Source organism: Hylobates moloch, unplaced genomic scaffold (genome assembly GCF_009828535.3).
Source record: "Hylobates moloch isolate HMO894 unplaced genomic scaffold, HMol_V3 SCAFFOLD_1, whole genome shotgun sequence".
Taxonomy (NCBI): domain Eukaryota; kingdom Metazoa; phylum Chordata; class Mammalia; order Primates; family Hylobatidae; genus Hylobates; species Hylobates moloch.
The window spans coordinates 2,789,066-2,814,714 of record NW_026652276.1 but is presented as its reverse complement, the minus strand read 5'-3'; the positions used below and the strand labels follow the sequence as shown (position 1 = coordinate 2,814,714).

Here is a 25,649-nt window from a genome sequence, read left to right as displayed (position 1 = left end):
TGTCTGATCAACAAGTTTTGCAGTGGAAGGACATCCACCTGGGTGCTCTGTGTGTACTCTGGCACCCTGGCACCCTAAATGGGGCTGGCCCAGTCTGGGCTTTGGTTTGCATGGAGGCGGGAGTGAGGATGCTGACTGTGCTGACAATACATGCTCCAGTTGTTAAAGATGACGAGTGAAAAACAAGAAAATAGGTTGCATATCTTTGGACTCAGTAGAGGGAACAAATGGAATGCAGGAAACCCTCAATTACCCCAAGAGAAGGCGAGAAAAGAGAAAAAGGAAAGAGCCACAGAAAATGGGGACGAACAAAGAATAAAATAAGATGCTAAGAAGGCATCTGAAAAAAGGGAGAGACTAACAGCAAACAACCCACGTTTCCACTTAAAGCACGGACCACTGGACAGGACAGGTGAGATGTGATATATTGCCCAGGCTTTTGCTGTTTATAGGAGACACATCTGAAACTTCAGGGGAAGGCTAAAAGTCACACAGGAAAACTGACACTAGGCAGGCAAACCTGGCCAAAAGGCAGCTGGGGTCACAGCTCCAATATCTGGCACAAAAGATGTAAGGGGAAGGCCGTTACTGGATATACAGGTTACTGTGATAAAACTTCAATTCATCACGAAAGGGCATAATGATGTCAAATGTCTATATTTAGTAAAGCAGCTTTAAAATGTCTAAGTAAAAATGGGTGCAATGGAAACAAGACAAGAATACGTGCCCCACCATCGTGGGAGACTTTGCCACGTCTTTCTCAGATCCAGCAGACAATCGTCGGTCAGGAAAACCAAAACGCGAACAATACAATTAGCAAGCTCTGTTTAATGAACACAAACAGAACTCTGTGAAACAGACGGAGAAGACACATTATCCCAGACACGTGTGGAAGGTCTCTGCAGGCTGACCACGCACTGGCCCGTAAAGCGAGTCTCCACAAAAAAATAAATGCCAACCACACTTCCTTTTCTTACCACAGTGCAATTTGCTGGAAATTGATAGCAAAAAGAGAACCAATGAGTCCGTTATGTTTGTAAATTAGAAAACACACCAACCAACTCACAGCTCAGAGAAGAAATCATAACAGACATCAGGAAATGCTGAGAATTAAAAGTAATGAAAAGTGAGATGCGGCTGGATGCCACGCTGCAGCCATTCACAGCCCTAACTGCACATATCAGGAAAGACTAAAAGTAAATATCCAATGTAAGAAGTTAACAAGAGAACACAGCGGTCCTAAAGCAAGAAGGAAAGAAAACAGATGGAAAAGCGACAAATTCTGAAAAGAAATAAGGATGCTGCAGTCGAAAATGGATTCTCAGAAGTGCTTGATTAAACTGACAAGCTCCGGCAGGACTGACGGAGGAAACCCAAGTTCGGGGGGTACACAGGGACGACGCCAGGGATGAAAGGGGGCCCCGGCTACAGGCAGAGCAGAGACGTAAAAGGCAGGAAACTGGGGACGCTTAACTCTTGCCAAGAAATCTGAAGAAATTTTGGTTGAAATGGAGACATTTCTGGTAAAATGTAACCTCTCAAAATTAAGAAGGAATAGGAAACTTAAATAGACCTATAACCATTAAAGTCACTGAATCTGTAATTGAAAATTTTCACCCAAAGTAAACCTGCGGGCTAGAAGAGTCCTCCCAGTCAAGGAACAGATTATTCTGATCCTACCTCCACTCCTCCAGAGGACAGGGAGAACACTCCTACGGACCCAGCTACCACCCACCAGCCTGGAGCACAGTTCTCCTGGGGGCCTTGGACCCACGCACCAGCCTGCAGGACAGTTCTCTGGGGGGCCTTGGACCCACCCACCAGCCTGCAGGACAGCTCTCCGGAGGGCCCTGGATCCACCCAGGTCCCTCACACTCGTAGTTCTCGAGAGTGACCGTGGACTGTGCTGGGCAACACAGCCTGAGGTGTGAAGGACACGGGCCGGCCAGCCTGGCTCTGTCCCAGTCCTCCACCGGTGGAAACAGGGCACCCTTCAGTGCTTCAGCTCAGTGTGTCACACGGCACTCGGGGTACAAAATTCAGGACAGGCTGTTTCCTAAAGGAGTGTGCAGACGGGACTCCATCCACTGGGGCATTTTCTGAGCCTTGGGGGACTGGCTCACGGTGCCCTGGGCTTCTGCCGTCCCCTGCTGCCTGTCTGTAGGTAGTAAATCCGCTGCACAGAACGTGTGTGTGGGTGTTCTGTCTCCCTGGACTCAGACAAGCTGGTCAGCAATGTGTGGAGAGCCTGCTTCACACCACCGCTCTCTCCTTCCTTCCCTCTGTCCATCTGTCTAATTCACCTCACTAAGAACAAACAGGGAAAAGACAATCCAATAGAAAAACGGGCAGAAGACATGAACTTCACAAGGAGGGAAAGCCCAGGTGGCCAACAGGCAGATGCAGGGCTGCTCAGCCATGGCGATCATGAGGAAGGGACCCTGGAGCCCTGCGGAGGGGCCAGTTTTACCCCCGTCCGGCTGGCAAAGGTCAAGGGCAACAATGCCAAGTGCTGCTGAGGTCTGGTCACGCCACTGCTGAAGACAGTTTTAACTCTTAAAGGGCCGCTTGATGTTATCTCCTAAAGGTGAACAAACACATCCTGGGCCCGCCACTTCCCCTCCTGGACGTTTACCGGAGACACGGCCACCTAGGTGTATTGGGGACTTGCCCGGAAGTTCAGCATAACTGTCTGTCACAAGCAAACCCGGAGCAGCCCACACCTGCCCCGGCCCGGGCCCATGAGGGATACACGCAGGCTCCTTTACAGAGGGGGCCCCAGGGAAGGGGGAGCGCTGAGACGTCCCTTATATCCCAACACCCAGGTAACGGGGCCCAGAGGGACGGCCCCGCTGCGTGTGGCCACAGCTCCTTCAACTCTGAAGGCCACGAGGCTGGGCTCTGTCTTGCTGAAAGTCGGCCAGGAAGGCTTTGGCAGCCCGGATGGAAAGAGGAGCAAGCCGGACACACGACGTGGATCCTGTGTGTGCCACAAGCCAATGCACACAGATAAAACATTCACTGTTGGCTTGGGGGGAGTGTGACTGAGTGTGGGAGTGTGTGGTGTGTGTGAGCATTCATGTGTATGAATGTGGGTGTGTGACAGCATGTGCTTGTGGGGTACGTGTGAGTGCATGTGTGTGGTGTGTGCATATGAGACTGCATGTAGTGTGTGTGTGTGCACGTGTGAGACTGGTGCATTTACGAGTGTATGCATGTGCAGATGTGTGAGACCGTGGTGTTTGGGTGTGCATGTGTGGTGTGCGCATGCACAAGAGGGCATGTGTGTGTGGTGCATGTGATGTGTGAAACTGTGGTACCTGTGTGGGTGTGCATGTGTGTGGTGTGTGCACGTGTGACTGGTGCCTGTGTGGGTGTGCATATGTGTGTGTGCACGAAAGGGTGTGCGTGTGTGGTGTGTGTGCATGTGTAACTGGTGCTTCTGTGGGTGTGCACTGTTTGTGCACGAGGGTGTCTGTGCACGAGACTGGTGCCTGTGTGGGTGTGCATATATGTGGTGTGTGAGAGGGTGTGCGTGTGTGGTGTGTGTGCACGTGTGACTGGTGCTTCTGTGGGTGTGCATGTGTGTGAGGATGCACGTGTGGTGTGTGCATGAGACTGTGGTGCCTGTGGGTGTGCATATGTGAGGTGTGTGCACGAGGGTGTGCGTGTGGTGTGTGTGCATGTGTGAGTGGTGCTTGTGTGGGTGTGCATATCTGGTGTGCACATGTGCGAGGATGCACGTGTGGTGTGTGCACATGTGACGTGACGGTGGGTGTGCATGTGTGGTGTGTGCATGAGAGGGAGTGCGTGTGGTGTGTGTGCATGTGTGAGTGGTGCTTGTGTGGGTGTGCATGTGTGGTGTGTGCACGTGACTGGTGCCTGTGTGGGTGTGCATGTGTGGGTGTGCATGTGTGGTGTGTGCGTGCATGAGAGGGTGTGCGTGTGTGCATGTGTGGTGTGCATGTGTGAGGATGCGCATGTGGTGTGTGCGCATGTGAGACTGTGGTGCCTGTGTTTGCATATGTGTGGTGTGTGTGTACAAGAGGGTGCCCATGTGGGGTGTGAGTGTGAGAGGAAGAGTGACTGGAAGCAGGCAGCCAGCTCTCAGGTTAATCCAACTCAGTCCCTCACACGCACTTGGTTTTTGTTACTTTGTTAGAGCTGTTTCTCGTCCACACCTTTCACAAAGCATCAGGACATAACTAATAAGCTAAACTCCCGGGGGAAAACCTTTTCCACACGACACCACCCTCCTGCTCCACGAATGTCTTCCACGGATCCTGGAGTGGGTTAAATGAGATGGTGGCATTTTAACCCCGAAATGCCCCATGACTAAAGTAGAAAATTGGCCCAAGCAAAAATCTGCCTTGGGCATGGTCTCAGACAGGAGAGAGTCCTCTCCTAACCTCCCGGGGGCACGGGCCTGGGCCACAGATCCCTGTGGCCGTCTGGTGCAGGGTCTTTGATGGAAGTTGGCTGGAGGCCCGACTCGGTGCTGCGCCCACACGACTCAACGGCCCGTCTACACTGCAACATGCAACACTCGTAGGGAACTTTTCACTGTCCATGGTCACTGGCAGTTGCAGACAACTGAACATGGAAACTATTAAATAAAATGGTTGCTGGGAACAGCACCAGCCTCCAGACCTACACGCTGAAGACAGAGGGGTCGCTCTGATAGGGAGCGGGGATGCCAAGGCCCCTCTGCACTTCCTGTCCTGCACACCCTATAACTCAGCCACTTCTTGCAGCAGGGGCCCCGCAGGCCACTGCCGTCACAGCTGGCGGCCCCGCCTGTGTGTGCCAGATTGCCCGGCACACCGTATATCAATCAACCTTCATCAAAGGCCGCCGGGCAGAGGGGCGGGGCCCGGGCCAACTCTTGTGCGTTAAAGAGACTTTTAAAGAGACCTTGATAAAACTAGTGCTTCCTGCTTTTTGATGTGTTTAAGTAAAAGAACATTTTCTTGTTAGAAGAGCAAACACGCATCAGGAAGCAAGAACAGGCCATGGCTGAAAGCAAAGTTCCCTATTGCTATTTAAAATAACTAGCCAGAAGAACCATAAGGCTTCGGGACGGTAGAATATATACATCAGTTAAAAGGGGGAAAAGACTGTTTGATGTGAAGGGCCTGTAAAGTGCTTTGGACGTTTTGAACAGCAGCCTGGTTTTTTATCCAGCCTGTCGCTGGCCAGCTCGCCCGCTGCAGGGATGCCACCTGGATCTTCGATCTACTTGTGATTTATGTTAACATGAACACCATCCCTGACCAGCAAAGATGGCCAGGAGAAGGCAGGGCGTGTCCTGGTACCTGCAGCCACTGCCCATGTCCCCTCTCGGCACCCCTCTGGCTGGCACAGGCCCCTGCGATGGCCCAGGCTGCAGGTCCCAAGGGGCTCCCCTTGGCGCTGCAAGGCCCTGACCTTGGCCATCGCCTGCTGTCACTCCTCCGGCTAAGTCTTGTGCCCTTGGGGCTTGGCACACATGGGGTCTCGCATACTCCAGGTCTGCTATACCAGGGTCACGCACCCAGGGATCTTGCTCTGTAGTGAGTCATGGCACCGTTCCCATCCCCCATCCTCCCAAGCCGGACCATGGCCCTGCAGTCTTTTTTTTTTTTTTTTTTTTGAGACGGAGTCTCGCTCTGTCGCCCAGGCTGGAGTGCAGTGGCGCGATCTCGGCTCACTGCAAGCTCCGCCTCCCGGGTTCACATCATTCTCCTGCCTCAGCCTCCCAAGTAGCTGGGACTACAGGCGCCCGCCACCACGCCTGGCTAATTTTTTTTTTTTGTATTTTTAGTAGAGACGGGGTTTCACCATGTTGGCCAGGATGGACTCGATCTCCTGACCTCGTGATCCGCCCGCCTCAGCCTCCCAAAATGCTAGGATTACAGGCGTGAGCCACCGCACCCGGCCGGCCCTGCAGTCTTTAAGGCAGCACTGTCAGCTGTCGGCAGAGGTGCGCAAGGGGATGTATGCACCCACCCCTCAGAAGATCCAGGGGTTCTAGTAGGGCCCAACAGACCATGTCAGGCCTGGCCATGCGTCCCTCTCTCCCCTTTCCCCTTCTGCCTCGTGCTCTTGGCTTGGCCAGCCCAGCCTCCCCCACACCCTCTGCGAGAGCCCAACTGTCCTCCCGTGAGGTGCCTGCACCTCTGGGCTCTCACTGACCCCCAGGGTCACCCTGCCCTTGGCGTCCTCTACTTCCTCAAGCCACTGAACCTCCCTCCTGTCTGGGAGACCGCTGGCCAATGCTCACTTCCCTGACTGACTGCCAGCTCCCTGGCTTCCCAAGTCTGGGTCAAGGCCCCATGGCAGCCTTTGGGTGAGCCGAGGCTCAGCGCTGCCGGTCCGGGGCCTCCCTCAGCGGCTGCACATGGTCACCGGGGCAAGGCACTGAGCCCCACCGATAATCTGCAGGCCTCACCCACGGCCCTTAGATCAGGAGTCACTGCAGAGAGACGGAGCCTTGCAGGTTCTTAGGAAGCTGCTCCTCTCCCTCTAATGGCAAGGGCTGGAGGAACACACAGCTGACGCGCACCGCCCTGGCTTCCCCGGCCTGGAGAAGCCCCCCTTGCTGTGCCGGGCAGTTTGTGTCACCTGGAGATATTGCTGGTGTGCTTGGCCTTCAGACCTGTGTCTGAATGAGACCTTTCCTGGAAAATAAAGCAGGTTTGTCTCAGAGTGAATCTTTCAAAATTTAGGATTACGGTGCTGGCCTTTCTGGGAAAGCCTTGGCAGCAGGCCTGCTGATGGGGTGGGGAGGGGCCTGGAGGATGCCCTGTGCTGCTCCCACTTCCGGCGCAGGCTGCTGAGGGGGTGGGGAGGGGCCCGGAGGATGCCATGTGCTGCTCCCACTTCTGGTGCAGGGGGAGACCCCTGACTGGGGCGCCCCTGGCTGGAGGCAGGACCTGCAGCCCCAGGTCCCGCCTCCGCCGTCTCTGATGCTGCCCCTCACATCGGCCTCAACAGAAGGGGAGGGAGGAAGGTTCCGGTGCTGCGGCGGCCTGGGGCCCTAGGAAGGTGGGGGTCTTGACTGCTCACAATAAGAGGCTGCTCTCACCAGCAGACCCAGGTGAGGAACGCGTGGCTTCCTCGGCTAAAGCAGTACCCAGTTAGCAGCGAGTTACCAACTGTTTGGAAAGCAGCCTGCTTCCCAGGGACAGACGGCAGAGGTGGCGGAGGTGGGAACTGGCTGTGACCAGTGGGGTTCCTCTCATAATGGGGTTCGCACTGGGAAGAAGACACCCTTTTGTTCTAACGCTCACAACAAGAATTCCAGCACCCACACCCATGTGCAGGAGGCGTCCTCTGCAAGGCGCCCTGTGTGCTGGCCACCTCGAGGCCCACTGCGCATGCTGAGGCCACTCACAGACAGCAGGCCAAAGAGCGGACCCTCCCTCTGCATTTTCCAGAACAGTGCGAAAGATGCCTGCACACCAGACCCCGGGAGCGCCGTGCTTAACTACAGGGGTCCGTGGCCTCCTGTGTGGCCCGACATTTCCCCACGCTCGTGACCTTGAGTGCCTCTGGGCGCTGCCCTTAGTTGCACGATACCTGGACCGTCCTGGAGCGAGCAGGGCCAGCTTTCCATCGGGGGAGGCTTGCACAGTGTACTGGGATGGCTGAAGTCCCTGCCGCCCCTCTGTCTGCCCCACAATGCCAGGCCAGAGAGCCTGTCAGTAGGAGCCATCAGACACCAGAGCCCAGGGGCGTGCAGGGCACCTGTGAGTGTGTGACTGCCCATCTGATGAACAGAGGGCCTGGGACCAGCACCTCGGTCTGGAGCACCCACGGGCAGGCAAAAGCCAGCACTGACCCGAGGGCATCTAAGCTGCTGCCCCACTGGTTCCCCAAACATAAGGGACTGGGAAGAATTTTTTATAAAGACAGGTGAGGTCGGATGGTAGAGTGCTGCCTTTTCCTTGAGCTGAAAATCAGGATGCTGCTTCTAGAGAAGCCCCCCAGAGTGGGGGCTGAGCATCAAATGGGGGTGAAAATGCAGGTTTCCTGCAAACTGCTGAGCACCAGGACACCCCCACTAAGTGCCCTGTCACCCCGACTCTGCTGAGACTATCCTCAGGACTGCCGGGCTGGGGAGGGCAGTCCCAGAGGGCACAGGAGGCAGACTCCCACCCTGCCCGCTGGCAAGGCCTCTGCATCTGGTGTGCTGGAGCCTCAGGCACTGCCCTGCTCTCCACTTCCTGTGGTCAAGTGATCCCGCCACATGGCCCTCGAGTCCCCCAGGCGCCAGCTGTCTGTTCTCAGGACCTGCACTGGACACCCAGGCAGAGCTCCGCGTGGGGAAGCCACCGACTGAGTCGTGTCTTGGGGCTGTGGACTCACACTCAAAAGCCTGTGGACGGGTTCAGAGGCTCAGGAAGGGCAGGTGTGGGAAACTCAGAATGAAAGGTACCCCTCCACTTTGTGTCACACACTTCAGACACTCCTGGAGGTGGATATGACATCGGTAGCTGTGGCACCGCCTCCTCCCCCCATCTCACTGGCCCACACCTGGTGGAGGCCATGCTGGGAGCAGGGAGACCCGGGCCCCAGCGTCCCGCTGGAATGGAACGCTGCAGATGGCGCTCTCACCCTGAGCCCTTGGAATGTTCTTTTTCTCTGCCCAGGCTTCAGAGGCCCAGCTGTACAGACCACAGCGTCTCTGACTCCCTCCAGCGGTGCTGGTAGGGACACAGCAGGGAGCCATGTCCCTGGGGGCTCAGAGCAGCAGACATGCCTGCTAGGCAGAAGAGCCTCAGCCTGCCTCGGGGCCACATGAGGATTCCCTAGAGAAGCTGACTGTCCACAGAGGAAATGAAGAGAGAAAGAAAAAGAAAACCTCTGGTCACAGTGTGCTCCACTTAATGGAGAGAGGGACCCTGAACTGAAAGGGTGCAGCCGTACCGCAGAGGACCCTGAGCCATCTTCTCACGACAAAAGGGCTCCTTCCAGTCCTGCCCCCTGCACCTCTTCCAGCCATCATCACAGTTCTGCCACATTTAGAGCTACGCAGGGGTGGGGGCAGGTGCAAGGCAGAGCTGCAAGCATCCATGTGGTCAGAGACCCACTGGCTTTCACGCTCTGGGGCTCTCGGGCAGCCGGGCCGCAACCCTGAGCCTGTCAGTGTGGAGCGTCCCGTGGGGTCTCTGGGGTCTTCGTACCTCATTTCCCAGCAAGGCAGAAACACATGCTTCAGAGGCATCGCAAATGGCGGTCAGGTCGTGGCCTCCCTCGAGGGCCAGGACAATCCGGCCGCCAGCCAGGCCCATCAGCTGCTTTGTCAGGTACCCGAAGCCTGCAACAGGAAACAGGAGACTGCAGTGTGAACGGGGGAGGGCCGCAGCCAGCGCAGCCCAGAAACGCGTCTCATGGCATCGTAAGAAGACCAGGGGCTGGGGTGTCGAGACACATGGCCAGGCTGGGTTTCGTTTAATAAATTCGCTGAAGAGTTTCGGCTTTGGATTTCCTCTTTGATCTGTTTGAGAATAGGAATTATGGCTTCAATGCTTTGATTTTTAATCAGCAAATCATCTGCTCTAGGGGACGAGGGCAGCCAGCCCCACCCAGAGGCTGCAGGCCACCTGCCCTTCGGCCCCCACAGAGGGGCTATGGCCATGCTCTTGTGGCCACGGCCCAGCGGGCTCTGGTTGTCTGACATGCTCTGAACATGTATGTGTACACATGTGCACAGGCTGCATGTGCTCCTGAAGCGTTCTCCCATGTCCAGGTCTGAGCGTCTGGCTTTGATCAGGAGCCACAGTCCCGCCACTGCACCCACATCACTCACCCCGGGAGGGAATGCCTGGTGGATGAGGGTAATCACCACCCTCAGCCAGGCCAGGCCGGCGCTGATTAGAGAGCCGGGAACCACGCACCGCTGATTAGTGGCCCTGATCACGGGCTGGCGAAGCTGTAACTTCCCAAAGCCTCGGTTCATCCCATCTGATGGAAACAGTGACAGGGGCTTCGAGGCAGCTGTGCAGACTGAGGAGGAAGCTGAGGATGTGGTGGCCGCGGTGCTCCGGACCGGGTGCTGTGGGGCCTTGGGCACAGTGGAAGCTCTTTGCCCACTGTCTGGTCACTTTGCTGGCCACTAGGCTGCATGGTTTGGGGGCAGGTGGACTGTGCGAGGCCCCACGGGAGCACGGCCACTGAGGGCCACCTCAGGTCTCCTGGGTGAGCCATACCCTCCCCACTCAAGGACCTGAGAGATGGGCCCCTCCTTAGCTGCCTGTGCCGCCAGGAGTGGCGAGGGCCGCACACTATGGACGCTGGGGCCTTGAGGGCTAGGACCAAGGCCCCAGGATGCTTGGGCCTCGGGAGGCTCTCCAGGCTCCTTGGGGACTCCAGGGTTGGGGAGGCGGCCAGGCCTTTGTGTGCGCCAAGCGCTGACGCCAGGAGGTTTTCATCTGCTTGTGAGTTGCTGAGGCACAGTGGGAGCACTGCTGGGCAGGCACAGCGGGAGCACTGCTGGGCAGTCCCTCCTCCCATCCTCACAGCACGGCCCCTAACGCTGATTCTGAGAGGACACACACATCCTGGGCTCCCTCATCCAACTCTGAACTTGACTGTGCTCCCAGCAACTTCCCTTTACGGTTCCAAGGGGCGCTGCCTGCCAGAGAAGCAGCACAGGGTGCATCTCAGCTCTCGGTGGGACCAGGACCTGGGCACCCGCATCCCAGAGAGGGAGCCTCATGTGCCCTAGGCCCCTCCTGGGCAAAGAGTACCCGAGGTGCCTGGGTCTGAGCTCCTGCTGCCCACTCTGGGCTCTCTGGGGCCTCCCAAATGGACTGGTTCCCAGTACGGTCAGGACCTTGGTCATTAGTAAAAAGGTGCTTTTCCTTATCTGGTTATTAAAAGGAGACCTGACACGTGGAACACAGCGGATCACGGACATGAGCAGAGCTGGCTCCTCTGTTATGCACAGAACCACTTACATCTGGCGGAGAGGTTGTAGCCCCCGAGAGGTGTGGGGTGGCCCTCCACGGCGTCGAAGCCTGATGACACCAGCACCACGTCCGGGGCAAACTCGCTGGCGATCGGCATGACCACCGTTCTGCAAAGGACAGAAGGCGTTACTGGGTCAGCTGAGAGGAGGCGGGACAGTCACAAAACCCCAACGTTCCCTCTAACACTGATAATGCCTGCCCCGCACCCCCTCGGCTACTGGCGGGCTGAGGGCTCCACACAGCAGGCTGGAATCTGGCGACCACGCTTAATTAGAAGGGAATCAACCCGCGTGTGATCCAGGCTCATTTCACATCTTCACGGTGCAAGCCAGCAAGCCCCACTACACTTGCTTAGTGACAGTGAGAGCATCACTGTTCCTTGGTATGCTGTTTTCTGCAATTTCTGTAACCCCCACGGCACAAGCTGCATTAACCTGGGGGAGTGAAGCCAGCTCCCTGTCCCACTAACACCCCTCCCTGGCCCCACGCCCACCCTCCCTGGCCCTGCCCCATCCTCTCTGTCCTGGTCCTCCCAGGCCAGGTCCTCTCGCCCATCCTCTCTTCTGAGACTGGGTCAGCTCCACTCGCCCCATCAGGCTGCCCTTGCTGCGACAATGCACTTCCCACGGCTCCCACCGAAGACATGTCCAGTCACCCACTGCCCCAATGCTGTGACTGCGTGCAGCCGAGAGAGCGGAGAGCCCTTGCCAGCCCGGCTGGGGGAGCCCACGTGTTCCTTGCTCACCCTAGAACACCAACACGCACAGGTGTAAGGGAATTACAACACAATTAAGACACTTAAGAATCTTTAAAGGGAAAACTGATGACAAATGTAAGAGAATTCACTGGAAAAGACAAAACCACTGAGAAATTCTTTAAATTATATTAGGGAAATAAGGAAAATATTCTATTTGGAAAGGGGAAAAAGCACTCCTTAACACAAAAGAACTTAGTCTATAGTCTTGTGATCTTATCAGCATGTGCTATGAATCCACGTGTGCGATGAATCCACGTGTGCGACAAATCCACGCGTGTGCGATGAATCCACGCGTGTGCGATGAATCCATGCGTGTGCTATGAATCCATGCGTGTGCTCTCCGTGAGTGGGGAAGTTCAGCAGTTTCGTGTCTCATTTAGGCTGCTGCCTTCGATTCTGAGTTAATCACCACCACTGACTTTCAAAGTCTCCTTCACTCCCTCTGTGGGTGAGGGGAGCAGAATCATGGCCTCCCTTTCCTGGGGGACAGCAAGGACCTCATGAGAAAGGTGGTCTGGTGTCTTCCTGCAATGATGGCCCAGGTGCAAGGAGCCTGTGCAGGTGAGGACAGCAGAACAGAAGTGGAGCCTTAAAAAGGGGACTTCAAAAAGTTCGTGGAAAAATTGCATTAAAAAATAAAAAATATAAACTTTATTTCTCAAGCTCCATCAAGTCCAAGACACTTTTGCAATGGTGACCGCAGCCATTTAGTCCCTCCCAAAAGGACTGAGCGTCCTGGGAATCTGGGAATCTAACCATGTCAATGCAGTCTTTTTTTTTTTTTTTTTTTTCACATTAAATGCAGAAAAATAAGTGCCCTTTACAGGTTTTTCTAAGATTAGGAAACAAGAAGAAGCCAACTCAGGACTGGAAGGTGGATGCCTAATGGTTTCTCTTCAAAGCTCTTGCAAAGGTTTCCCAGTTTAATGAGGAGTGAGCAGAAGCATTGCTGTGGAGAAGGACTCTCGGTGGCGGGGGAGGGACGGGTGCTGGGCACGGTGGCTCACGACGGTAATCCCAGCACTTTGGGAGGCTGAGGTGGGCGGATCACCTGAGGTCAGGAATTTGAGACCAGCCTGGCCAACATGGTGAAACCCCATCTCCACAAAAATACAAAAATTAGCTGGGCGTGGTGGCACGCACCTATAATCCCAGCTACTCGGGAGGCTGAGGCAAGAGAATCGCTTGAACCCAGGAGGCAGAGGTTGCAGTGAGTCAAGATCATGCCATTGCACTCCAGCCTGGCTGATAAGAGCAAAACTCCACTTCAGAAAAAAAAAGACTCTCGGGGGAAGCTCTCCCAGTGATTTTCTGTGACAGTGCTGCGGAACTTTCTCGAAACACTCTCCCAATAAGCAGATGTTATCTATCATTCTTTGGTCCTCCAGAACAGGCAACATGCCTTGGGCATTCCCCAAACCTGCTGTGGTGACCTTTACTCCTGCTTGACCAGCCTGCTTCCGCTGTGACTGGGCCACGTCTGGCTCTCAGTAGCTAGTGCTGTGGTTGTGCCTTGTCTTCAGGATGGTCCTGGGAAAGCCATGCTCCATCTCCTGTTACGACTCTCAGGACCCTGAGTCCACCTGTTGAACATCTCCACCAAAAGCTCTGCTCCTGTCGGCAGCTGATCTGGACGTGGTGGTTTTGGTGCCCACTGAGTGAAAAGGCTGCTCAACTTTAATTTTCCAGGCGGAGTTGTGTAAGCTGAGACGGTTGAGATGCCCATGGTGTCAACTGTTGCTTCTGCTGTTAATTGTGGGTCCTCTACAATTAGGGCACAAACTGGATGAATTTTTTCCTCACAAATTGATGTGGATGGTCTGCAGCTGTGGGCTTCATCTTCAACACCGTTGCACATTCCTTCTTAAAATGAGTCCTCCATTTGTAAACTGCTGATTTCTTTGGGGCATTGTCTCCATAAACTTTTCATGAAGTATCAATGATTTCACCACTCTCCACCCAAGCTTCACTGTAAACCTGCTGTTTGTTCTGGCTTCAATTTTAGCAGAATTCATGTTGCCCTGAGAAGGGCTCTTTTCAAACGGATGTTTTATCCTTAGTGCCTCAAACTAGATCCTGTCCAGATATAACATGTTAGTGTGAATTTATTTTGGTGCAGAAACATTTTGAAACTCATGCACAGGTTTTTTCAAAATATGCATTTTCTATGAACTTTTAAAAGTCTCCTGGTATTTCCACCATGAAGCCTAGTTTGCACGATTCCCACTTGTGCTGTGAGCTCTGGGGGACCCCCCAACAAGCCCTTGCGGGAGAAGGTCCATGTTTTAGGGTTTCACCACCGCCTACTTCCTGGAGCTGCTCAGCCCAGCCTGTCCCGCACCGAAGCACACTTCTGTGTCCCTACGGCCTCCCCAGCACACGCGTGTGGGCCAAGTGCATCACCCGATGGGCGCCTCCCTTCATATGGATTTTCAGAGGCCCCTCCCTGGGGGCAGCCAAAAATGCACTCACCGGGCCCAGTGTCCCTTCCCACCACCAAGGACCTTCCAGAAACATCACGGCAGATGGCAGCAGGGCTGGCCCTAAAACTTTTTCATTCAGCTTTTATTACAAAATGAAATTCCCCACCGATGTCAGTCAAAGTATCAGCTTTGACCAGAAGAAACAAAAATGCTGAAAATTCAATGTGACCCCTTTTCGGGGATGACTGCAGATCCGAATCTTACCGAAAAGTTCCTCTGATTTCTGGTGGTGGAGGCGACACAACCCCCAAGAGCTTAAATACCAGGTGAAGATCCCGCGGGCTGCTCTCTGGAAGGCCAGCGGTCATGAGTCCCGTGAGGATGCTGGGGCAGCAGGAGGGCCCATCTTAATGCCGGGAGCACACGGTGCCTGATCCCGGTGCCCCGTGTCCCATGAGCGAGATCAGATGGGAGAAGAGCCATGTGCGGGACTGTGTGGCTTCAGTCTGCTCAAGTCAGTGCTGACAAACTCTGCCCTCCAAACGTGCGTCAACTCCACACCTAGGCACTTCGCCCGCCAAGAAACTCACTTCTGGAACTCAGATGGGAGTCACAGGAGACCCTGGGTGGCTTCTGAGCAGTCTGCTTCTGTTCTTTCTTCTGAAGAGAGCCAGTCCACACAATTTCCCCTAGAACTGCCTCTGCAGCAGCTGTAGAAAGTGCTTTCCAAGGACACAGGAACTGCGCCCCGAGGGCCATCATTAGGGGCCGAAGAAACAACGTGAATCTAGACCAAGGCAGCGAGCTTCCTGCCACGGGTCTGATAGGAGGCACCTGAGCTCAGTCTGTGGGCCACACAGTCTCTGTCAGGACCACGTGACGCTGCCCTTGTGGTGTCCAAGATACGACAGACAGTGTGTCGGCGTGTGAGTGTCACTGTGTTCTGGTAACACTGTGCCAACAGCACAGGCGGCAGGACTTGGCCCACCAGCTGGAGTTGCCCAAACCTCTGTTCTGGTCCTGTCCATACAGCTTCTGTAACATCCTTCAGTGCGTGATTCTGGTCCCAGAGTGAGAGGTTTCTTCTCACCTATGGGACCCCACCGCAAAGCACGGCGATTTTGCAAACATGGTGTACAACACAGGAAACACCACGCTGGCCTCAGAGCCATGCGCGGGGTTGGTGTCGGCACTCCTGCCGCAGGGCTGGGAGGGGAGAAATCAGTCTAGTCCGTGGTGGGATGGAGAGAATGCCTTGGAATCCAGGAGTCCTTTGGCTCTTGCCGGACCCAGGGCCCTGCCCTGGACACTGGAAGGCACCAGCCCCACAGTCCTTTCTGACTGACATTCTGAGGCTTCCTCCACGGCTCTGACCAACCTGACTAACGGGCCGCAGGACTGAGGGGGCCGCAGGACTGAGGGGGCCGCCCTCTGCTTTCAACTGTCCACATCATCCCAAGGAGACTCGCTTCTAATTATTTTAATAAAGTTCTTGTCATAAAAGCTTTTTCTTTGGACAGAAAAACACATTTCCAGCCATGCTTCTGGTGTGGATTTTGAAGCCGAGACTTTTTTTTCAATGAGAACCACAGGCTTTTTGTGTGGACGCCGTGTCCTGCGCGAGGCACTCTGACTGCTACTTTGCAGCGAGTGCATGTGGAGGCTTTACTTCCCCCCGCTTTGAAGTGCTGCTGAGCTATTTTACATCTAATCCCCCTCCAAAAGGAAGTCCTGTGAAAACCGCCGTTAAATGAAGTTCATACCAAGAGTCTCTGGTGTCTAGGCTTGGTGTGTGGCGTTGCCTCAAAGCCAATCAAAACAAAATGTGAAAGATGAGCTCAGGCTCGCGGGCCCTGGCACGTTGGCCACGCGTGAGGCTGCGTGGGGCACAGTCGGATGCACGTGCCCACACACTCATTTTCATTTTACTGGGCTTAACACCCTCTAGGTTGTGATCCCAAATACCTGCTAGACATAAGAAGGTCAGAACGTGAGGTGCATGAGTGCGCCTTCAGCACCCGTTTGTGGTACGACTAAGAAACGTCCCTTCTCCTCCATGGGACATGACTTCTTTGCCTGTAAAAAGGAAGCTGAGCATGGCGCTCCCTGTGTCTTCAGGGCTGTGCTTACCCTCCACGATCCTCCTACAAGAGGAAGCTGAAGGAACGTCCCTGTTTAATAGACGCTGCAAAAAATGGGAAACTGGACTCACATTTTATTCCCAGAATTAAACTTTTAATAAAGAACTCAGTCTCGTCCGGGCGTGGTGGCTCACGCCTGTAATCCCACCACTTTGGGAGGCCGAGGCAGATGGATCACGAGGGCAGGAGATCCAGACCATCCTGGCTAACGCGGTGAAACCCCGTCTCTACTAAAAAATACAAAAAGTTAGCTGGGCGTGGTGGCGGGCGCCTGTAGTCCCAGCTACTCGGGAGGCTGAGGCAGGAGAATGGCGTGAACCCGGGAGGCGGAGCTTGCAGTTGAGCCGAGATCGCGCCACTGCACTCCAGCCTGGGCGACAGAACGAGACTCCGTCTCAAAAAACAAAAACAAAAACAAAAACAAAAAAAAGAACTCAGTCTCTAAAAAAATAAGATTGGGATGTTTGCCATGGGCCTCTCAAGCCATCACTTTGAGGAGAGTATTTCCATGAGGTCACTTTTGGCCTTTCTTGGGGCAACTTGAGGGCAGAGAGGGGGTGGGCTCGCAGTTTCCCAAGGCAGTAGGCCCACTGATCGTCCACTGATTGTCCACTGATCGTCGGCTCAAGAGGCAGGAGAAATGGGTGGAAAGAGGGGCTCTTTAGAGAAGGTGTACAAATGCCTGTAAGGTGCACCCCCGGGGCCGGCAAGCCCAGGGAAGCCAGGACTGTGGTGCCCAGAAGGTGCCTGTGCCCGTGAGGCGTGTACAGAGGAAAGCGTGGTGCTAAGGGGAGAGAGCGGCTTCTCCTTGTGGTGGCCTCTGCATTTAGGGAGGTCCCATGTGAAGCCGCGGGGCGCTACACATCCCCTTCCCGTGGCCTCAATGTGGCTTCTCTGGCGCCTTTACTACCGACACAGCACTGTACCCTTCACTCGGTCATCAGCCTACCTGCACCTGCAGCCTGAAGAGGACATCTCCCCTCGGCTTCCCAGGGGGACAGAGCTGGGTTGGGACAGCAGGCGGGGTGCCGGCCACTCTCCTCGGCTTCCCAGGGGGACAGAGCTAGGCCGGGATAGCAGGCGGGTGCCGGCCACTCTCCTCGGCTTCCCAGGGGAACAGAGCTAGGCTGGGATAGCAGGTGGGTGCCAGCTACTCTCCTCGGCTTCCCAGGGGAACAGAGCTGGACCGGGACAGCAGGCAGGGTGCCGGCCACTCTGCTTCCTCGAAGGGCCATCGCTTGTGCAGCCTCCCACTTGTGCTCTGCGCAAGGGGCTGTGTCACGGGACACGTCTAGCTCTAAACCACCGCATACCATCAAATCATGGCCTGTACATACCATCCTCAAAAGCCACAACTGCATCTAAATGCAATAATTCACTTAACAGCTGGGTTTCAACATCTGGAAAGAAATGACCTTCCAGTTCACTCCCCTACTAGGACCCTAAACAAAACTCACCACACCCTCCGTCAACACAAGCCTCAGAGCAAACCGAGCTTATGGGGCCAACAGGCAGCAGCCCTGCGGCCAGCCACAGCCGGCAAACCTCTGGGGACTCCGTGGGAACTGGGCTCAGGGCTGGCACGCCATGCTTGCGTCTCTGGCTGCTGTTCTGCCCCAATAAATGCCCTGGGGCATCGTGCACACAAACCGGCCCCTCACTGGCTCTCCCTACTAAGGGGCCTCCAGGTGGGGATGCTCCCAAACACCCACTTGGTTGGACACTTTCTCACTTTTTCCTGAAAATCGAATGAAGCAAAAGTGTCCCCACTGAACCCTCATCTGCCCCCACCCGAACCTTCTCCCGCTGGGTCTCTGCCCAGCACCCCTCAGCCTCCTCCAAGCCAGTACCTCAAGACCTTGCCAAGTGCCCTCTCCCCCAAAATCAGCTCCTACTCCCCTCGATCCTAACTCACTTCAACCTCTTTGAGATGGCCCCACCTCTCCATCCTGTGGCCCTGTCCCGATCTCTGCCGCTGTTTTCTGGGCTTGTCCACCGGCCCCCAGATCCTACCCTGGAATGCTCTTTGCCAGGTCCAAGTCTGTCACCTAAGCTGCCACAAGACGGGCCTGTCCAACATGCAGAGCTGGTCGTGATGCTTCATTCCACAGTCAGAGGCCCCGACAGAGCCCCTGCCATCAGGACCGAGGTCTGGCTCCGTGGATGCAGCCCAGACGAGCGGGTTTGCGCCATCGTGCTCTGTTCCCTCGGGAAGGCCCTTCTCCCATAATGTCCCGTGCCAGGCTCGTTCCTCCAGGACTCAGCTGGGGGCCTGCCTCCTCCAGAAACTTCCTTGGCCCCCCAGGTGGGCAGGTCCCCTGAGGTCTTACCGGGCCTGCCTAGAGCTTGTCCTCCCAGTCCCCCGCTATCCTCCAGGGAAGGCACTGTGCTGACCCCACTGTTCGCATCTCACAGGGCTGGCCTCGCAGGCGCAGTGAAGGCTGGTGCAGGACGAGCTCTCTCAGCTCTGAGGCTGTAGCTTGTATGCTTTTGCCTCTTTTTGCTTCTCAGATAAATTTCTACATAGGAAAATACTTGGATGCACTTAAAGAGACATAATTGCTTTTAGACAAGAAGGTGGCATGGTCTGTACGAAACCTCTTCATAACCTTGACTTCCTCAGGCAAGGAACCCAGGGACCAGCATGTTGAGTGCAGCGGGTGCCACTCGGCAATGGTGAAAACAGCAGACATTAGATGCCGGGACTCCTACAACACACCTGTCTATAAAACGCAGCAACAGCAGCAACACAGCAACAGCAGCAATAGCAGCAACACAGCTTATGGAAGGAACAAACATTCAAGAGTCTCAGCCTTCTTGTCTCAGTTGAAAGGTTGGGGAAAGTGAAATGGCTTTGCCCAGTTGCTCAATTTCAAGGCTAATGCCAATTCGTGAAGCTATTACAGTTATTGCTTGAGAAGATCCAGTTTCAGAGACATCTTTGATAAACTTCGTAATATCACAGTGGAATCTAAGCTACCAACCACGGGCATCTGGATGTGGTGCTCATCCCTGACGGAAGAGTCCCCGCGTCCCCGCGCACAGGTGAGGGACGGGTTACGGAGCACCATCTTCATCGTCATCATCATCTCCCTACGAGCCCCTGCCCCCAGCGGCTCAGACTTTACTCAGCAACTTCAAAGCCGCGTCTGGCACCGGGACTGGTTTGAATTAAGGTTCCCTTTCCCCTACGAGTCTCTGGCCTGAGGAGAAAGTGCCGGCTGCTTCTGGATTTCATTAGGGGCAATTTTCTTATCTTTTCTTCGTCTTACGCTTGATCCCCTGAAAATGCAACGTGGCAGGCAACGGGTCTGAATGACAAGGTGCTGCCTGGAAGGCATGCACTGTCCCTGGGGGCCCCAGTGGGAGCGAAGAGCAGAAGAAAGGGAAAACCAATCTCTGACCCTTCTTCCCCATCGTCGGATGCCCAGGGAACCATAAATTGTAAACTTCAAAGTGCTATTTTACATTAAAATCAATAAAAAAAAACCCCTGAAACAATTTTCCTTTTCAAAGATGCTATTTAAGCTTTAAAAAGTTCACTTGATAAGGTATTATCACGGACGCACTTGGCAGGAGATTAAAGCACATGCCAAGAGCAACTCGGAAAGGTACGTTCATCGTAAAGGCTGGCTGGGCCGGCCGGGGCCTGCGGAGGGGGAGTGACCCTGATGGCAGATGCCCATTGCTGCTTTGGGCCTGGGCTTGCCCACCAGCAGGGATGCCACGGGGTGAGGGTTTCACCCCAGGACCCAAGAGCTGAAGGCACCACTGAGAAACGCCCATGGGGTGAGGGTGGCTCCATCAAAACCTGGCCTGGGACAACTGACCTGAAAGAGGGCACCACTCCTTTCTCTCCGCCTACCAGGAAAGCCCTGCCTTCTCTCTCTGCACGGGAATTCGGCCACAACGGGCCTTGGTTTCCCCGGTGGCACCAGTGTTCACTCAGGCAGGAAGTCGACCAGGCAGCATCTACACTTCTCATGGTGGCCAGAGACGTTACTTTCAGAGAAGCCTCCAAGGGGGGCCAGTTCTCTGGGGCGACAACCAAGTGAGGGGCAACGGGAGCGCATTCCATGAGCAGACAGTGACACGCCCATGCCAGAGGTCCGATTTCATATGAACTCATTTTTGGATGAAAATGATACGCATTGGGGGAAGTCCTTCTCTCTTAATTTAGGCAAGGCAACTGTCAACATTACATTAAATCTGATCAAGAGTAAGAAGAAACATCAAAATCAAACCGATGAAATCAGGGGAAGAGTGGTTTAGGTACAGATCAGAGCAGGTCCACTGAGGAGCTGATGAACTCCCACCTGCACAGCCCGGCCTCACTGCTGGAGCAGCCAAGCAGCCTGGGCTCCGTCAGACAGGGTCTGTTCCTTCTGGGAACCACTGAGTGCCTGGGGAGGGGGGCCCCACGTGTCCTCGGCCAGGCCTTTATGTCACCAGATCTCAACAACCTTTCCAAGGAAGGCAACGGACCCCACTTACAGAAGAGTGAGCAGACACTGAGAGGGGTCTCGTGACTTATTCACCATCCCCAGAAAGCATGTGGTAGAGTCCACACAAGACGTTTACAGATGTGTCCTTGTGCAGGGCCTCACCTGCCAGAGATGTGCATACTCAGGTGCACACAAAGACATGTGCATGCAAAGATACACAAGCACACGTGTGTGTACTCATACACATGCACACAGAGATATACACACACAGACATGTGCATGCAAAGACACACAGGCACACGTGTGTATACTCATACCCAGATGTGCACACAGATATACACACACAGATATATGCATGCAAAGACACACAAGCACATGGGTGTGTCCTCAGAGATATGCACACACACATGCACACTGCATGCACACAGACATGCATCCACACCCACACAGACGTGTGTAACGCACATAGGCATGGACACACACCTGCAGACATGCACGTGGCTGTAGATACCTGCACAAGCGTTGAGAAACAGGCACACAGATGAATACCAACCCACAGAGACACACACACACACAGGCATGTGGACACGCACATATGAAGACGTGCACTCACATCCATACACAGACACACGCACACACGTCACAAGGACACGTCTGCACACATGTGTTTTATATGTATGTAAATCAGGACAAGACCATGGAGTCAGAGAAAGAGAAAAACGGTGAAAACTATACGGGGCTTTGATACCATATTGACAGTGTTTTCTAACAGAGACACGATCTGTCAGGCTCAGCCACGCTCATAAAACCCTTCTCCCCATGTGGCTCTGGGAACCGATGTGGGCTGTGGGCTGCTCCCCTGGAGCCCCATCACTCCACCACTGCAGTGAAGCCGCCATTTTAAAATGATGGCAAGAAAACCTGCGCTGCTCAGCAGCCCATTTTGGGTCACAGGAATGACTCCAATCTGGCCTAGATCAAAGGAGAAGGAACCACTTGATGACAAAAGCAAACACTGCATGTTTAAACAGCGCCCTGCAGCTAAATTCTGAAGGGTCAGAGTCACACGAAGGAAATGGGAGGAAGGGCGACAATTGCCTCTTGATTTTTAGGAATAAATAAAGAAGAAATACTTATTTCCATTGGACATCGCATCGCAGGAGGTTTGTGGAAGAATTAGGAGATCATGAGACCCTGCAGATCTTTGCCTTCGTTTCTCATGAACAAAACACTCTGCACAAAAGCCCCTGCCTCTGTCTCCATCACTCTCTCACCATCGGGACCCAGAGTGAGCTCCTGGTTTTATTTCATGCACAAACGGGAGCACTGAGAGCCGATCGTAAGAAGATAGCCTCCAAGATTCCACGCTTGGCACTGAAGAATGAACTGAGACAGCTCCTAAGGCCCCCGCAGCCCCGTTCAGTCACAGACCAGTTTCAGACACACTCATTTCCAACAAGTGCTTCCTGGAATGTGTGCATAGAGGAAAAGCTGCTACTTCAGGTGTCATGTGAAGCTGGGAGGCTCACCTGAAGGCCGCCAAGTACTCAGCGTCTCCCATGGGGGGGTCCAGGCCGCCGGTGAAAGCCATGTTGACGTTGAAACCCACGCCTGGCCCTGTGCCCACCTGTGTCCAGAAGGAGAGAAACACAAATCATAGGCCCCGAGCGGGACCTGTCTGACAGGAACGCCTGATGCAGGTGGCACCGGGATGGGCTCGGCCTTGGTGGGCCCCTGGGGAGAGCCCATGTGTCCTGATCTCCTGGTGCATATTCATTAAGACGTGCACGAAGGGGTCCCACTGACATGGGTGCACTGACATCAGCAAGGGGGCCCTTTTCCCAGCTGCTGCAAGCTCTCGCCGACCCTGCCCTTGGCACACCAAGGCCCTGCACTGACATTTCTGCGGACCTGCCGCCCTGTGTTGCGTGCCGTGTGTTACATCACGGAATCAGACCTGGGTCTCTCTGGGCAGAAAGTGTCTCCGACAAGCCTGTCATTTTCTACTTCCTCCAAAAAAGTAAGATCCAGAGACAGACGGAGCGTCTTCCCTGGATGAAAGCCCTGCTGTTGGGGCCTCTGCTCAGAGTGGGCAGGCTCTGGATGGGGACGTGGGGCGTTGTCAAGGAGCCGCTGGGCCTGCCGTTCCTGGGGCCACCATGCAGCCCCGCGCCGGGCAAAGGACAGTGGACAGAGCCCCTTGCTGGAGGATGCCCTGTGGAAGACAGTGGCCCGGGCCCTACCCAGAGGAAAACGGGCACCGCACACCTCCTCCTTCACAAACACCTCAGTCTGCCTGGATGGGAACCAGAAACGATATCCAGCCTCTCATTTGTACTTCAGACAAAACACAGGCCACCTGTGCACAGGCGACATGATGCAGGCTGACGTCTGACTGAAGTTACTGTCTGGGCTTAAGTGAGCACGAAGGCCTCACTTGCTGCTGCCGGGCAGCTGTGGATCGTCTGCCCCGTGCCCCCACAGCGGCTCCCCGCAGCCCCCTTCCCCCCAGAGGCCCTTACACACCCCACCTACCTCGTCAGGAGCCCCGCTGCCTGGGAAGAAGTTCCCATCGTCGTAGCGGTGGAGGGACATGTACAGGACGCTGGGGTCGCTGTAGAAAGCCTGCTGGGTCCCGTTTCCATGGTGCACGTCCTTAAAGAGCAGGGACAACCACCTCAGGGCTGAGGCAGGTGTTGCAGGGTGGCCTCCCCTCAGGGCCGTCCCCAACCCCAACTGTGCTTAGTGACAACGGCTCCTGCTCGGGAATGACACTACCCTCCAGCTGCGCCTGTACCCGGCAGGCGCAATTCTGGGGCTGTGTGGATCAGGGCTACGTGGTGCAGGGTCGCAGGGGTTCTAAGGGCCAATGTTCGTGTGTGCAGCGCTGTTTCCCTCGCCCTTAGCACCATGGCACAATCCTGACTCCAGCAGCGGACTGGGCTGGAGTTCAGCCAGGCCTAGAGGCCACCATTTCCCAAACGAAGCCATCTGATCAATTTCCTATACCTGCCGTGTCTCTGACAAGTGAGTCACCTCCTCAGCCTCTGTGGGAAGGAGGCCACTGGCTGTGGCCTGCCCGCTTGCAGGCACATGGCGGTGCTAATCTCTGCCAGGCAGGGGGTTCGGCAGGAGACAAGTCCCAGATGTCCGTGAGTGACAGGCAAACACGGTACGGGGTCCCGGCCCCTGTGCCCAAATGGCAAGCACCATTTCGTAATCACAAAACCCACAGGTCAAATGCACCAGAGAGCAACATGACAGGCAGCCTGGGGCTTTACTGACCATGGCTGTTCTGCCCGGGCCACAGGACAGGTGGTCACTAGGATGGGCGGGTGAGGGGGTGGCCCTGCTGAGAACAGCTGTGTGCCTGAGAAGACAGCACGCAGCCCTGATGTTCCCAGCACGAGAACTTGCTGCTCCGTTATCTGTGCTCATCACAGAAAAGGTGGAAGGGCAGCTACAGGTGAGGAGCGATGGACAAGAACCTTCCATCCCACAGAGTAGCTAATTGCTGTGAAGACGCACATGGAGGCTTTCCCGAAGCGTGGCTTCACACTGAGATGACCCTGTCTGCGTGGCGTGTACATGGGCAATATCACAGCTCAGCGTGCAGGGAGCATGCCACACGGGGTCTACGTGTCCTAGCGCTTCACTCTGCTGGGGATGGGTCCCCAGTCTTTAGCCGTCAGCGGCCTCACACTGCTGTCTTCCCAGGCACTCCTACCTTCTCCTTAGCAGGAGCTGAGGGAGGGCTCCTGGCTTGCAGGTCCTGGGGTGTGGGGGACCCGCTGCTCTGCCGCATCCCCTGACCTGCCTCTCCGAAAAGCACGGCCACCTGGGGGCTGCCTGGCCGTCCTGGCTGTGCCACGTTGTTTCTTTACCCAAACTCAGAAGGACTTCTCCAATTCAAATCATAACCCTACCTGACAGGGCCTGCTTTTTTCCCTTAAAAATTAGGAAATAAATCATAAATACCAAAGAGAACACTAAATATATATATATCTGGCTTTAAAAAGAGTAATAAGATGAACATCTTGAATATTAATTTCCGGTACAGGAATGAGTAAACCTATTCGTGGAATTCGGATTCGGACATCATATAGCATTATTTAAAAAGAGATGACTCTTTTGGGGGCAGTGGCACCCCCCATCCCAGCAGGACTAGGTGTCCACACAGCAGCAGGAAGGCACGGGTTTCACTGGGGTGACTGAGAAGCAGAGTGCCGCCTTTGGCCAGGGTGAGGGTCCTCCCAGGCTCCCAGGCCACACGCACAAAGTCGATGTGGACACAGCCTCCTCCCCAACGCCTGCCTTCCAAGATCTCGCCGAGGGTGGCCCTAGCCGCTGCCCCCACCCACACGCACATTTCTAGACACGCCAGGACCCCATTCGCCAGGGTCGGCTGACGGAAGCTGTACAATGACTTGTAGCAGGTTTGGGGCTTTACTTCTCCGCATCTTTGAGACCGTTTCCAGAAACCTAAGCTTCCCACATCCAAGAGCCCAGCTCCTCTGTCCACATGCTGCTGTCCGCTCGGGGACGGCACAGGAGCAACCTGAGCTGCGCTGGCGGAGGCGGCTCTGCTTACCCAGTCCACGATGAGGATCTTGCTCACGCTCAACCTCTGCTGCAGAAGCTTGGCTGCCACGGCCACGGAATTGAAGTAGCAAAAGCCCCTGCGGGAGAGAACTGACGCTGGAGACGAAGCGCAGGTGGGCAGTGGCCAGTTTCTCCACAGCCCGCCAGAGAGCCACTCGGGGTCCACGCAGACCTAAGAGGTCTCCGTGAGTGCACAGCTCCTGAATATGCCTACGCCGCAGGGAACCCTCAGTGATGCCGGAGAATCGGCTAACAGAGAGACACGTACACACCCCACACGCAGACACACTCACATGCGTGCGTACACACACACACACACACACACA

The 25,649-nt window shown here is 55.1% G+C and overlaps 1 protein-coding gene across 7 annotated transcripts in view; it reads right to left on the bottom strand.

Annotated features, from left to right (window-relative positions):
- The window catches only part of HDAC4 (histone deacetylase 4), a 354,088-nt gene that overhangs the window by 9,874 nt on the left and 318,565 nt on the right, over positions 1 to 25,649 (bottom strand). For all 7 annotated transcript variants that reach the window (XM_032762194.2, XM_032762230.2, XM_032762216.2 and 4 more), the window contains 5 exons: positions 25,313 to 25,400; positions 23,257 to 23,376; positions 22,251 to 22,348; positions 10,944 to 11,062; positions 9,168 to 9,301 (listed from right to left, as the gene is read on the bottom strand). In XM_032762194.2, coding sequence (XP_032618085.1) covers positions 9,168 to 9,301; positions 10,944 to 11,062; positions 22,251 to 22,348; positions 23,257 to 23,376; positions 25,313 to 25,400 — 559 coding nt within the window. The remainder of the gene's footprint in view (positions 1 to 9,167; positions 9,302 to 10,943; positions 11,063 to 22,250; positions 22,349 to 23,256; positions 23,377 to 25,312; positions 25,401 to 25,649) is intronic.